General features: G+C 48.9%; 1 protein-coding gene across 14 annotated transcripts in view; it reads right to left on the bottom strand.

Annotated features, from left to right (window-relative positions):
• Positions 1-88: 88 nt before the first annotated feature.
• Positions 89-14,445, bottom strand: part of TSPOAP1 (TSPO associated protein 1) — a 74,401-nt gene continuing 60,044 nt past the window's right edge. For 6 of the 14 annotated variants that reach the window (XM_065037313.1, XM_065037305.1, XM_065037312.1 and 3 more), the window contains 6 exons: positions 13,289-13,360; positions 12,892-12,930; positions 12,261-12,364; positions 9,862-9,933; positions 8,621-8,749; positions 89-1,441 (listed from right to left, as the gene is read on the bottom strand). In XM_065037313.1, the coding sequence (XP_064893385.1) occupies positions 1,220-1,441; positions 8,621-8,749; positions 9,862-9,933; positions 12,261-12,364; positions 12,892-12,930; positions 13,289-13,360 (638 nt within the window). In that variant the 3' untranslated portion in view covers positions 89-1,219. Of the gene's footprint in view, positions 1,442-5,071; positions 5,134-8,620; positions 8,750-9,861; positions 9,934-12,260; positions 12,365-12,891; positions 12,931-13,288; positions 13,361-14,445 lie in introns of all 14 variants that reach the window. The other 8 variants (XM_065037311.1, XM_065037318.1, XM_065037306.1 and 5 more) reach the window with 6 other exon arrangements.

The raw sequence follows: 14,445 nt of genomic DNA, 5'->3' as shown, positions 1-14,445 counted from the left end.
CCACAGGAGAGGCCAAGTCCCACACGGGTCCCCGAGGGACCGGTACCATTCTCCCCTCTGCCCTCCCCAGAAGAAGCATCAGTGAATCTTTTGCTTTTTTAAGGAAAATGTATTTTTGTGAAAATAGACTTTATTATAATAAAATCTGATATTAAATAAAAACATACTGCAACACCAACACTTGTGGACACTGTGCTGGCATCATTCACATACCTCACGTAACTGTCCTTCTCAAAACAAGTACCGCACTGAAACATGCAACGAAAGAGACACTGAAAAGGATAGAAACCATGTAGTACAAAACTCTCCGTGGCTTAGAAAGGGATGTGTCGTAACTCAAGGAACACATCATCTCATATGAAAATAGCTGCAAACTCTCCATCCCCAGCTCTGCTTTCCGAATGCTTTGACTCAGGAGCAGCCCACTGAAACAGCCAAACAAAACCGCGAAAGAGGCAGACGTAAAGTAAATAAATAGTTAAATAAGTAAATAAATAAAATAAATAAGGCGGAGTCCCCAGCCAGCGAGTGGTCAAGGTGAACCAGCCACGAGCAGCCTGCAGCAGCCCACGCTCCGGGCAGAAGTACCGACCCGGTCAGGGAGTCGCTCCTTCCTCCACGGGAACCCTCGTGCGGAACGTGACGGAGGCAGCGGGGGATGCTCCGAGGCACAGCTGCGTATTTACAGGTTTACAGTACAAATAACTCACTTGTCAGCCCAGAGACAGCAAAGGGGATTCACGGGAACAGAAAAGTGCAAATTTTCTTTGCAGGGAGTGAAGGAGTTGACGTAACCTCCTTTGGACCAGAGAACTACCGGGGTGTGCAGCACGAGGGAGCTCTTCCTAAGGGGCCGGGGCTTTGCTGGGAAAAGCCATTTAGCTAACTTACAGCCAGAATATAGTTTTTAAGTTAAAATATTTACAGGGAGCCGGCGCGTTGAGGGCTGCACGGAGCAGGACACGCTGCTGCGGGGCCTCGCGCACCCCAGAGCCGTGACGCCGTGTTCAGCGCCGCTGCCCACGTGAAGTGGGCACCCACGGCTGGGCTCTCAGCAGCGACCACGGCTCCCAGACACACTGAAGAGTTTCTTCTATTCAATATACATTTTTTCCCCCTATGAAAACACTCTAATCAGCTTATTGCAGAGGGCTCCTCCTGAATTTTCAGTCCCCGCGTGGACTGCACAGGCAGTCTTTACAGAACAATAAATCCCGTGCTAATTTTTCTTACTCGACCCAAGTTTTTTGAAGAGCTTTTTTCCTTTGAAGAAGAAGCCTCTCTTCTTTTTACTCTGAGCAGGGACATCACCGCAGGTGAGAAGAGCCAGCGATGCCTGCTCCGGACACTGCTCGCCCATGACAAGGCAGGAAGGCGGTAGAGTAGGAGTTGGTGAGGAGTCGCTCTGATCAACAGTCCCAACAGTCCCATCTGGATTTAACTGAGCGGGGGAAAAAAGAGAAAACAACAGGAAAAGCAGAAGTCAGAGCTGATGAAGGACAGCACACCAACACAAACCTCAGGCAGAGAACCTGCCCTCACCCCGTCTGCCCCTCGCCCTGCAAGGCTCCGCTCCTCTGTGCAGTTCCAGCTTCAGTTTGGAAGTTTCTAGTGGATTTCAACTTTTTTGTACCCACTACCTAGACCCTGAATGAGCTCTGAAATACCTGAACTTTGGGCTAGGAACAGGACAGTAGAAGCAGCCCACTGAGGACCCAATGAAAGATGCTGCTTCACAGCTGAAGATGCTGTAAGTGAAGTATCTCCTGAGAGCACAGACAAGTAGATCCCGATGGATCGCGCTGGCTGCCTGGGCCAGGAGAGCCCGGTGGGTGCACAGCACACTCTGGGACGGAAGGCAGGTCATTAAGAAAAAAATAAAACAGCTTAATAAGAACAAGGACTGTGCAAGACCTTCTGATGAGCTGAGATGTTTCTGCAGCAGTGGCCATGTTCTGCTATGGTCAGAATGGGAATGCGGAGCCTTGCAAGGTGGCTCAGCACCCCACGGATCCAGTTGCAGGAGGGGTAGAAAGCAAAGTCTGATGCTCTTGCAGCTGAACCAATAATGGAGAAAAAGTTCAAGATGGGGCAGGACACGGAGTCTTGGACCAAGTGGCACACGGTGACTGACGTGTTCCTAAGTCACCTGAGCACTGGAGAGCATTAACTGGGATCCACAGTCCCAGATGAGGCACCCTATGCTGCTCCTTTGGGAAAGAGCTTAGAGAAATCAGAGAGTGCCCTAGTCCTGGGCTCAGGTTCCTCTTCACAAAATACTAAGGGCAGGTCGGTTCCCAGCAGCAGCCTTCTTTCCACATCTCCTCTCGCTGAGTTCAGGTGTCTGGCCAGTGATCATTTGGATCTGGCAGGACAAGCTTTCCCAAGAAGTTTCAGAGTTCACCAGGGAAGAGGCTTTGGGTTTCTGAGGCCCAGGAGAGCCCTTGTCCCACTGCCCCGTCCCCCACACAGCTTTCACCGACCAGCATCTCCCCAGCTCCCAGCTGTACATCCCGGCTTGGCATTCCCCAAAGCACAACACGACAGTGGCTGGAGCACACTGAAGCATCATGTCCTCATCATCACTCTGCTTGGGTCCCACTACATTGGGGAGAGTCAAGTGCAGCCCTTAAGGGTCTGTAAAAGCAGCCATGGCTCCAATAGGGAATCACAGAATCACAGAACAGTTTGTGTTGAAGGGCCCTTCCCAGCTCCCCCAGTGCCCCCCTTGCCATGAGCAGGGACATCTTCACCAGCTCAGGTTGCTCAGAGCCCCGTCCAGCCTGGCCTGGGATGTCTCCAGGGATGCTCATGGCAAGGGGGGCACTGGGGGAGCTTTAAGGTCCTTTCGAACCCAAACTATTCTACGATCCTATGAGCAGAAATCTCTTCTCTAGAGTCAGACTCACTATGTGCAAGACCTGTCAAGTCATTCCTAAGCACACAGGAGTACAGGACTTTTAGAGAGCTCCGGTGTGAATACACGACTCCTCTTATCTCCAGAAAGCTCAGAGTCAACTTGTAGCAATCACTTTAAACTGTCCCAAGTGACAATGCCGTCCAACCCTCTCTGACCTGAACTATCATCTCTGGCTACAGGGACAGAGGTGTGACTCCTCTCCATCCTTCTTCACTACAGTAAACAATGCGGTGGCTGATCTTTCCTGAACCCACACTCTTATTTTCACCTGGAAATCTCATTCCACACGCTTTTAGAGGCACATCTGTGACCCTCCATGTACACAGCACTGCGTTGAAAGGCCAGCCCAGCTCTTGGGAAAGCTGCAACCTGCCTGCAAGGTCACAGCAGTGCCAGCTGCCATCTCTGTACCTCCCTGCAGCTGATGGCCCAAGCGCTGCTCGGGCATGAGAAGTCTGGAAACAAATCTGAATGAACCTAGATGAAGCATTTTCAGGTTGGAGCATGGAGGGGGTTGGTCTCTTCTGCCACGTAGCAAGTGATAGGACACAAGGAAATGGCCTCAGGTTGCGCCAGGGGAGGTTGAGGTTGGATGTGGGAACAATTTCTTCCCCAAAGGGCTGTGGGGCATTGGAACAGGCTGCCCAGGGCAGTGCTGGAGTCACCATCCCTGGAGGCGTTTAAAAGGTGTTTAGATGAGGTTCTCAGGGACATGGGTTACTGTTAGATTTAGGTTATGGTTGGACTCGATGATCCTGAGGGTCTCTTCCAACCAAAATGATTCTATGATTCTATGATTTATGGAGGCAAAGAGAACTGTGTGTAAAAGAATCCCTGGGTTCTGCTCCAGAAGCTATTGATGTGTTGTGCAATGAAGAATCCTTGGATAAGAAGCACAGAAGCACCGGGGGTCTCAGCAACATGTGGTGAGTGATCCCCTGTGAAGCTCAGGCTGCCCAGCTCAGCAGCCCCGGGGGACGCAGCAGCGATGGAAACAACCCCCCGTGCAGCCAGGGCAGCGGGGGCTCGGTGACACGTGCCAAGGAAACCGCTTCGGTGGCAAAGGCGGGACAGCTTTAGGGCAGAGCTGAAGTTGCCCAACAAACACTATACAATTTCTCCTGTAGTGCTATGCATGAAAGGCTGGATGCAAAATGAATGGCAGGTACCCAGGCCAGCTCACAACTGTCACAATTATTTACTGTAATAAGGATATTGCAGTATCAATGTCACTATCAAATAGCAAAGGGTTAAAAGGAAGCGAGTGCCCTGTCTCTGTGGCCACAAGTCCTGCTGGTTCCCAGCTGTGGCACAGGATGCCTGGACAGATTTCCATACACACATTTCACACACAAGCACGTGCAGATATTGTCTGAGGTCTCTATATGGCAGAAAAGCAACAGAACCAGCTCACAAACTCATCTGGTAAGAGACAAATGATACTAAAATCAGGGTTTCTCCTCTAAGAGAAACACAAAGAAAAAATTGCTCTGTCAAGGTCCTGATAAAAGCTATTTGGGTTGATAACCAGAGGAGTCATGTTGGTTTTCACAGGGTGGTGTTCAGGTATTACTGATTTGTACAATTTCAGGAAAATGATGCTTGAAACCAAGAAAAACACAGATCTGTTCCCACTGCCCCCCAAAACCAGGGGTCTTCCCCCCCCCAGCCCCAAAACAGTTTCTTTAATTGTTATCAGATGAACAATTATCTACACAAGATTGGTTTTAGGGACAAAATGTTACTGCTTTCTTAAGCTGGAGCTGTGCAGGGGGTTTCCAGGACTATACACAGGTTGCATATGGGCTGTGCTCGGCCTGAGCAGGATCTTGCAAAGGCTCAACAAAGCTTTAGCTGCTGATTTGCTTGAACAGGGGGGGCTGAATTAGAGAGCAGGTCTGTTTTAAATGGAATATCCAGCACAGTCCCATCACTGCCCCCAAAACCACCAGATAATTGTTCCCATTACGTTTCATACGCTGAACAGATCAGGGCTTGTCTTTAAGACAGAGCCAATCTGGCAGGTAAAGGTCTGTCAGCAGAGGATTTGAAGCTGGACTTGCAGCCTGTCAAGGAGTAAACTGCAGCGCAGGGCCTGTGAATACGCTAGGCTGGGCGGGAGATTAAAGAGATCTTCTCACACAGACTTACATGGTTGCTCTCTCTCTATGTATCATTCATATCTATCACTGGACTCTTCTCTTCCTCATTCTCTGAAGAAAAAAACCGTCACGGTGCATAATACAGGCAGAAATAAATACATGAAATCAATTAGAATCAAACACTTTCTGAAGGTGCTTTACAATCAGTCTTCGACATAAACTGTGTATTACTGATGCAAATGTATTCATTCGACAGCCACAGCATTAAAGTAACTGCTATAAGTTGATGAGCATGAGTGTTTTGGGGCCCCAGCTTGTGATCGTAACTTCTTGGATATTCCACTTTGTGCTGTATTTCTTATTGCTCAGTCTATTCCCCAAATGTTGTCAGCCTGAGTTAAACTGTTTCACCTTTTCCAGTTGCCAGCATTTTGAGATTTACTCAGAAATAATTCAAAACGCTCCACCTTCCCCAGTTCAATTTGGAAAGTAAATTGCCCTTATTCTCGAGCCTTTGGCACAGCAGCAGGGAGAAGGGAAGTGTGAATAACAGGGTGAAAACATCAAATCCAAGAAGTTACAAGCCATTAAAAAATCACTCATGATCATAGTGGAGAAGCTCCTGTTAGAATTAGAGTTAATAGAGTTAGAGTTATTACACGTCCGAACTCTGCTGTGATCCCATGGTGCGCACACGTGCTCCCCGACGGGTCAGGTCTCACGCTGGGACTGTAATGTGACAGGAGCCTGTCAACCACCACCGCGCACCTTTTGCCTTGCGTGATTTTTTGCACAGTCTCCACTCCCCCCATCCCAAACAGCAGCAGCAAAGGTGCTTCAGTGTGTGTTGTATGTAACAAGCACATTCCTAAACTCTCTGGAGTGAATACATCGCTGGGGTTTGGAAAGCCCCAGGCAGGGCTGTAGCACTGTGAGAGCTCATTCCAGCTCAAGGATGGCCCTTAGAATATACACGTTTTACAGGAGGAGGAGGTATTTCTGCCTTACCCATCAGGAGTTCTACCCACAGGCAGGACACTGTGACAGCGCAAAAACTCAGCGGGGTCAGAGGGGTCAGGTTCTGTCTCTCCTTGCTAATCACTGAACATACTTAAGTGTAGTTAAGTAATACAAGCTTGGTTATGAGCAGGGTAAATGTATCAATTTTAAAAGGAGCTAAACATGCCCTTCACGTTTGGAAGCTGTTTAGATAGAGCTGGACTGCAAAGCGCAAGCAGGAGCAGGACTACGCACGCTAAGCCTGAATCCCCCAGGGACGGGAGCCAATCTGCCACAGCAGAAGCATCCAAAGTCATGCCTGCGCAGTTCACGTGGATTCCCACTGAAACAAAGTTGGCTTAAACACCATCAACGCAATTTTCCAAGTTCTCAGACTTCAGACTACAAAGAAGAGCAGCTCATGGATCAACCAAGCACCCAAATTAGCAAATCAAGCCTGTCCCTGAGGCTGCAGGTTCCTGCTCTGCAGAGCCAACGTCAGACCACGGCAAGGGGCAGCCTGTGGGGTTCCTGGCAGAGAGAAGTGGAGACAAATGGAAAAGTCCAAATGGCAGGGAAGCCTGGAACATGTCTGTTTTATATGCGGTGCTTCCATCACACCTGAAAGGTTTTTCTGTTAAAAAAAAGGTGTCATGAACCGTAGGAAAAAAGCTTCCAGCCTGGAGCACGCAGGGATATCTGGACCAAACTGGTGTGTCCAAGGGAACAGTCAGCACGGGTGGGGAGGGGAGAGGAAAGCGGAGCGGCAGCAACTGCAGGACAGCGAGTCGAGGCAGCTCGAGCTGCTCAGCAGCAGGGCCGGCAGGACCTTCCTGCCCTGCGGGGTCCCTGGCAAACTGGTGCCACAGTTTCCTCACCAGTAAAACAGAAGAGAGGGATGCAAATAGGAATACTTGCAGATTGATTGTGCATGTTGCTTTCTCTTACCCACCTTAAATAGAACACCATCAGCTGAGCCAAACCCTTCACATCAGCAAGGGGCTCGGCTGTCCGAGCCTTCAAGGTTTCCTGAATCTCCCTACAGTTTCTGAGAGGACTTGGGCTGAGGGTGAATAACAACCCCTGGCATCTGAAATGGGCCCTTGATGCTGCTGGTTGATGCCAGAGAGGAGGGTTAGAACTGTAATAGGCTACACTATGAATTCAACCTCTTTTAATTTTCCTGGTGCCTTTGGCACTCCCTGTTCCAACAGATGAGCAATTTGGAAAGAGTAAATCATTCTGAGAGGGACAAAGAAGAAGAAAGTCTGCTCTGAGCTCTGAATGCTTGGATTTGTGTAACCTCAGGGCTCTTAAACCCTGGTACTAACAGCTTAATCACCTCCGATTCCACAGCCTGGACCAGCACCCTGGAGAAAAGGGACTGAGTATCCTAAAAGGTAAGTGCAAGGGACCCAGACAGCTTCTGAGTTTAGATGATCCAATAGACTACATACATTTCTGAGTCAGGCCCGCTGCTTGCTCTTTGTAAGAAGGCATCGGGGCTGTAAAGCCGCCCTTGCACCCACAAAGCCTGAAATGCCTGGAAGCAAGAGGCGGGGCTGCAGGAGAAGCCTAAGGGAGATCAGACAGCATTTGAAGAGAGAGATGGGAGGTGGGTACAGAGAAAAGGAAGAGCTGAGCATGAGAAACAGGACAAGGAACGCCAAAAACAGGACAAGAAATGCCGCAGAAAGCAGGAAAGCTGGGGTGGCACCAGCTCTACAGAGGAGGATTCAGGGCGAGGTACTTCCTCAAGGACGAGCTCAAAACCAGCCTGAACCTGCTCTTACACACTTCTGTGGGTCTGGCACCACCTGACAGTGCCAACAACCTCCCAGGAAGAACTGAGGGTTGAGTACATGTGAGCTGGGACCAAGCTGTGGTCCCATTCTCTGGAATGACACAGCACAAGAGTGACCAAGGAGGTGCCACAGTTTTGTCCTCACCCACCGAGGACACACTGAATCTGGCAGATGACCCACATCTCACATTTAAGCATTTTTTTTCAAGAGTATTAGTAACATAATGCAAGGGGTTAGCTCACATTCTGAATTCCCTGCATCTGTGGGTTGCTCTCAAAGGATCCAGCCCACAGACCTGCTTGGGAAACTCCCCAGTGCATTCTGAATTTGTCTGAAAGCACTTCGGACTGGATTAAGACATCAAACTCAGGATGGACGGGAGAGCACTGGTGTTGCTAACTCCAGAACTCTGTGGCCAGGATATGAGCATCACTGAGGAATTTCATGTGTCTGGGGAGCTGCCTGAACTGCTTTGCTTGCAGCAGGATTTTACCACTGATGCTTCTGTGGATCTAAACAATCTGCTGGTAGGACCTGGGATGCTCTTTCCTCAGCTGACCAGACTGAGGGCCCAGTGGATGTTGTTGCTTTGTGCCTCTTTTCGCACTACAGGTAAGTCTTCAAGAAGAGCTCCTAGCACTCCCCTCGAACCTTTAGAGCATCTCCCACGGGATGAACTGAGCTGCACGCAATAATTTCCATGACTGCACCACATGCTGCATGCTGCGCCATGCCCGATCTCCAGCCACATCGCGGTTTGCACGTCTGCACTACGCGGTGTCACGCAACCTTACCTGGCTCTCAGAACTCAGCGGAAAAGCCTCTTTATCTTTTGAATGGAGTTCCTCGACCGGGCCTCCATCAGGAGCGACGGCTTCCAGGAAGTTGGACGGGACAAGACCTCTCTGCTGGTTCAGCTCTCCCTGCAACATCAACATTCAGTTCTCACATCAGATTCCTGGCTGATGGAGAAACAATAAGCAGAGGAGCAGCCCCGAGCAGACAGCCAGACCGCAGCCTGAGAGACGCCCAGGAACATGCTCATGTTGGAAGGATCCTCAGCAAATTTCACAACTCACATCCTTGCTTGGTTGTGGAATAATTCAGTGCACAAAGCCACAGGATAAAGGAAGACGGCAGCAAGCTGTGACAAATGTATTCCAGCAACATGGTCACTTCTACAAACTCAAAAAATATCCACTGCTATCCTGGAAGCAACTGGAATATGGTTGTGCCACAAGCTTTCTAAAGGCCTTTGATTTGCTCTGGTATTTATTTATTTTATAAAGAATGAGGTACTGCTGGCACAATGTGCTGCAGGCATTGCCCCAGTGCTCGCTGAGGTCCAGAGCTGCACAGCAAGCTTGGCTGTATGCCTCCAAAACTGTCTCCAGTGCAAGAGAAGGTGTTGGGTGAGACAGAAACAACCCCAGCAGTGCTGTTCAGCCAACGCTATGAAAGAAATCAAACCAAACGTTCACAGTGATCGCTCCAGACTTTACCTGGAGCTGAACCTCAGCTTTGACGTGTGTGGACACGTCACTTTCTGTGGAGGAAAAGGTGGGTGATCCAAGCGCCAAGGGCCGTGTCCAGCTCACGGCTCGTTGGCCGGCACAGCCCCCAGGGATGGACCGTCAATTAAACAGCTACCAGCGCTTGTTGAATTGTGGCCAGATGGGGGTCAACATACATTTCTATTCTGATGTTACCATTTTAGCCTCCTGCCCTGGGTGAAATCATGTGTCTGAGTGCTCGCTGACAAATCAGCTTACAGCAGATGCTGATTCAACTTGATGTATGTACAGAAAAACACATCATAGACTTTGGGAAACCTGCAGTCAAGCTATGCAAACTCAGAACCATTTGGATATTTGGTTTACAGGACTGCCAGGAACAATGTGCCCTGCACTAAGCAGATAAAGGTTTGTTTTCCAAAAGCAAAGTATTTTGTTCCCTGATTTCTGCTCTCCTGCCACTAGATGGACTCCGACGATCGCAGACGGAGCCCCAGGACCTTCCCAACCCCTCTACTCACATAATAGAATCCGTCATCATCCATGGACCCAAACACAGTGATAATGTCCCCGGCACGGAAAGTCAGTTCAGCCTGCAAACAGCAAGAGAACAACGGTCACAGGAGAAGAACCGCCTGGAAATCCTCACCAGAAACACACGGTCGCCCTGGGCTTCTTGCACAATCACCCCGAGGGAGAGAGGCCACAAGACGTGTAGGACCAGGATGCCAAAGAACAATCCAAGTCCTAACTGTGGAATCCAGTGCTAAGGAAGCATTTTATAAACTAAGACAAGAGCAAATCCTGTTTCTTAAACCAATTTTATTAAGGCTTCAAAACAGTACCTAACCCCTGTTTTGGAAAGGTATGTTGAGAACAAGCTGAACAAGCACCAGAAACACCTTTAATTTCTTTAAACATAAGTACTAAATCCCACTCCCTTGGAGGAGTCTGTTCTGTATGCAACGCTCAGGGATTAGGCACCAGCAGAAATGCACACAAATGGATACAACTGGGAAAATCTGACCTGGAAATGGAACATTACTGCACAACACACATGACGTGTCACCATCAGATCCATCTGTCTCCAAAGAGGCTGTGTCCCACTGGCTTTATCTGCAGAAGTGCTGGCTGGAAGGGACCTACCTCTAATACTTTACCTTATTCTATCCCTAGTACTCTATTTATCGCTGGAGGCTGCAGCAATACTGTTGGCTGTGACTTACTTTGTTCTAGCAGAAAAACACTTGTAGGGAACTTCACTCCCAGAATGGCACAGCTGAGCCCACTGTGTCACGGTGCAGGTTCCCAAAGAGCAGCTGCAGCCTTCTGGTAAAACTGGTGACCAGATCTGGGAGCATGAACAGCGAGCGTTTCCAACGATGCAACAGAACCGCACCAGCTTGTTTCAACAATTTGAGCTCTGTCCACAGGGAGGGTTCTAGGAAGACCTAATCATTCACAGCATCCCAGAATGTCAGGGGTTGAAGGGACCTGGAAAGCTCATTCAGTGCAATCCCCCCATGGAGCAGGAACACCCAGATGAGGTTACACAGGAAGGTGTCCAGGCGGGTTGGAATGTCTGCACAGAAGGAGACTCCACAACCCCCCTGGGCAGCCTGGGCCAGGCTCTGCCACCCTCACCAGGAACAAGTTTCTTCTCATCTTTAAGTGGAACCTCCTGTGTTCCAGTTTGTACCCATTGCCCCTTGTCCTACCATTTGTTGTCACCAAGAAGAGCCTGGCTCCATCCTCCTGACACTCCCCCTTTATATATTTATAAACATTAATGAGGTTTATAAATATATAAAGGGTTTATAAATATATAATCACTGTGAAAAGTACAGTCATCTTCTTGCTGCTCTTTGGCTGGATGTATGAATACCTACATGGATGCTGGTTGATACACACTGTCATTGTATCTCTCTGAAGATAATCTACCATCCCTAAAACACTCTGTCCTCAGAAGCAGACTGTCTTGCTCATGAGACAGTTTGGGAGGCAAGCATCACCTGGCCTGTGCCTCCTCTTGGCCACACACTCCTGGATACATGGAAAGAACTCCATGTTTCTGTTTGCTCGGAGCAGACTAACACTGCTGTGGAGGACCGGAGATCAGAATATGTTCTAACGTAAAAAGGTTTTTTGCAGACAGAATTCTGCATTGCAACCTGCCCACCCGAAACATGTATCCACAAAAATACTGTTTGGATTGTATGCTTGGAAATCAGTAACACAGAAGACTGGTCCAATACACTGGAGCTAAGTCTTCTTGCTTGAACAAAGACCTACACAGGTAGTTAACACAAAAGACATGCTCACCTTAAATATCAGAAATACATTCAATTCAAATCCATTAAGCAGTTTTTCCCTTTTCCCAGAGGCTGCCCTGGATCAGCTGCTGCTTCCTCCTGCCCAAACCTGCGAAATCCTCTCTAAGCGCTAGCGCAGGGCTGTCAAACTCATTTTCATCGGGGGCCACATCAGCCTCACAGTTGCTTTTAAAGGGCCAAATGGAATTTTAGGGCTGTATAAATATAACCACTTCTACATTTTATACAGTCCTAAAATTACGTTTGGCCCTTTGAAGGCAACCACGAGGCTGATGTGGCCCAGAGTTTGACATCCCTGCACTACAGGATGCTACGAGGCCATGAGATGCTCACGTAGTTTCACTGAGACACATACTGACCCTCATGAGGGATATACAGCTTCATAATCTTCACAGATAACAGAACGCTGTTACCAGAGAATGCACAAGAGAACAAACACTACATTTTACAACCTCAGCTAACCCCTTTTAGCAGGTCTGTTACCAAGCTACCATCATCTTGGTTTTGACCAAGGTGCTAGTGTGTTGGGATGGAAGAAAACAGAGAGGAAAAAGAAGCCTGTAAGAGGAGGAGCGGCTCGGTGTTACCTCTACATCTGCATTCGGAGAGCTCTCCTTAGGGTTGTAGTCGAAGACAGCCACCATGCTTCGAGGAGTCAGCAGTTCAGCTTCAAAGTCCTGATGTTGCTGGTCTGCAGGACAGAATAAAACGATCTACCCTGAGCTGGAAGTTCTAAGACAAAATTCCAAATCACAGCAACTCCTCCACTGTTCTTGGAGGGGACTGAGCAAAAAGAATACTGGAGGAAAGTGAATGGCAACTGAACGGGAGGGAGATCTTAGAGGCTCCAGGTAAAGCAGTTTCCTGATCTCCTGTATCATCTCACACAAGCACAGAACTGGGCACATCTCCCCATTCCAGCACCCTGGTATCCTCTCTATATACACAGAGTGTGTTATTTTATGATTTCTGTTTATACACACACGTATATACACACGCAGAGGACAGCAGCCTCTCTGCCGTGTCTCAAATGGGCATTTCTCCTCCCTCCACACAACACTTTGCTGTTGAGCTCCAACGTTTATCCTCCGGGACCAGCCAGAGCCCTGAAGGAGCACTACAGCGTCTTGCATTGGCCTTGGACCACAAAACATGTCTGTAGAACGATCATGCAAAGGTACCAACCCTCTTCTCTTAATAAGAAAGAGCAATTCTCACCTGGATGAGACTTGTACTTCTCCTGTTTGTCCAGCCCTGCTGGGGGAAGGAAACGTCTCATCAGTGGGTATTCATCTTTCAAAAGTGACCACAACACAAACTGACAAACGACAATAAAAAAACAAAGACAAAGGCAGCAAACAACAGAAGCAAACTGTTCATGCAACTCAAAGTCTACAGCAGTAACCACAACTCAGGGGCATAACATGAAGCAGAACTATAAAAGACATCACTGTTGTTAAAAACTTAACACCAGCACAGGGATGGGCTCTCTTTCCACTTCCTAGTAGTTGTACAGAGACAAACATCTGAGGGTCCTGTAAGCAAGTAGTAAAAATTCAATGCAGTCTGTAATCCTACAGCAAAAATCAAAGAGGAAGCAGCGGCTGACACAGACCTTTCTTGGAGCGTCTAGGTTTTGGAGGAGGGACGGATTGGCGGCGTGGAGGTGGAGAAAATGTGCCATTTCCTTAATAAAAATCCAAAAAAGCAAATAAATAGACAAGAGAAACAGACAGTGAACATAAAGTGAAAAGCATCTTGAAGAGTGACCAGGCAGCCGAGCAGCAGGACGTGCTTCCCCTGGGAAGCGACACCGCCAAGCCCCAACCTCCACTGCTCGTATGTGGAGTCAGACGAGGCCTGATCCGCACCCCAGATACACACAGAAACCCACGCTGTATTTATGCCCATGGGCCACACCACAGCACACATCCAACGTTCTGCTTCTCTGCACTTTATCTTTCACAAGCAGCATCAGAGGGATACAATAAAACCTTCTACCATTAACATCTGAAAAATGCCAAGTGAGGTGAAGCCTCAGGTGGGAAGGGACCTGGGGAGGTCTCTGGCTAAAACTCCTGCACCGAGCATAGGATCACAGCTGGACGAGCCCCCAGACCAGCCCTCCAAGGCATTTTCTTAGTGACAAGGCTGTAATACTGGTTTATGGTAGCAGGAAAACAGCAGATGTACGGCCAGCCTGGCTGCCTGAGGAAACAGTTTACTCCCTGCACATACACGTAAGTCCATCTTTTTCACTACCATCACGCTCCTGAAAACTTCCAAACTCACTACATCTCATGAAGCCTCAGAGCTATTAAGTTCTACTGTTCTTCTGAGAGGAGGTAGCGGGGCAGGGGACAGGGAGCCTGGTACATCCACACAGAGGCAAGGGCCACCAACATCCGGCCATGGCTGGGCACCAGAGGATACACACAAAAGAAACATGAATGTCCCAAATGTGGAAAAAAAAGCCTTTCTCAAATCTCTCCTCTCTTAGCATGAGAGAGGGCAAAGGACACAAACCTACCCAAAAATCACGTAGTCACAGAGTGAAAGCAAAAGCTGCCTTTGACATCTGTGCTCCCCAGAACCAGCCTCCCACAGACCCCCGAGCAGGAGCTGGGCACGGTCAACACTGCGGGGAGATGGAAACGCTGGGATTCCTGCTTTCTCTCTTTTTCTCCCGGATTGGATGTTTTTTGTGAGGGGCAGCGGAATGCTCGGTCAGTGCCAGCGCTCAGCTGGGCCACCGGACCCACACTTGGGCTG

This window comes from Columba livia, chromosome 20 (genome assembly GCF_036013475.1).
Source record: "Columba livia isolate bColLiv1 breed racing homer chromosome 20, bColLiv1.pat.W.v2, whole genome shotgun sequence".
Classification (NCBI taxonomy): Eukaryota; Metazoa; Chordata; class Aves; order Columbiformes; family Columbidae; genus Columba; species Columba livia.
This window is presented reverse-complemented; position numbering and strand designations above follow the sequence as displayed.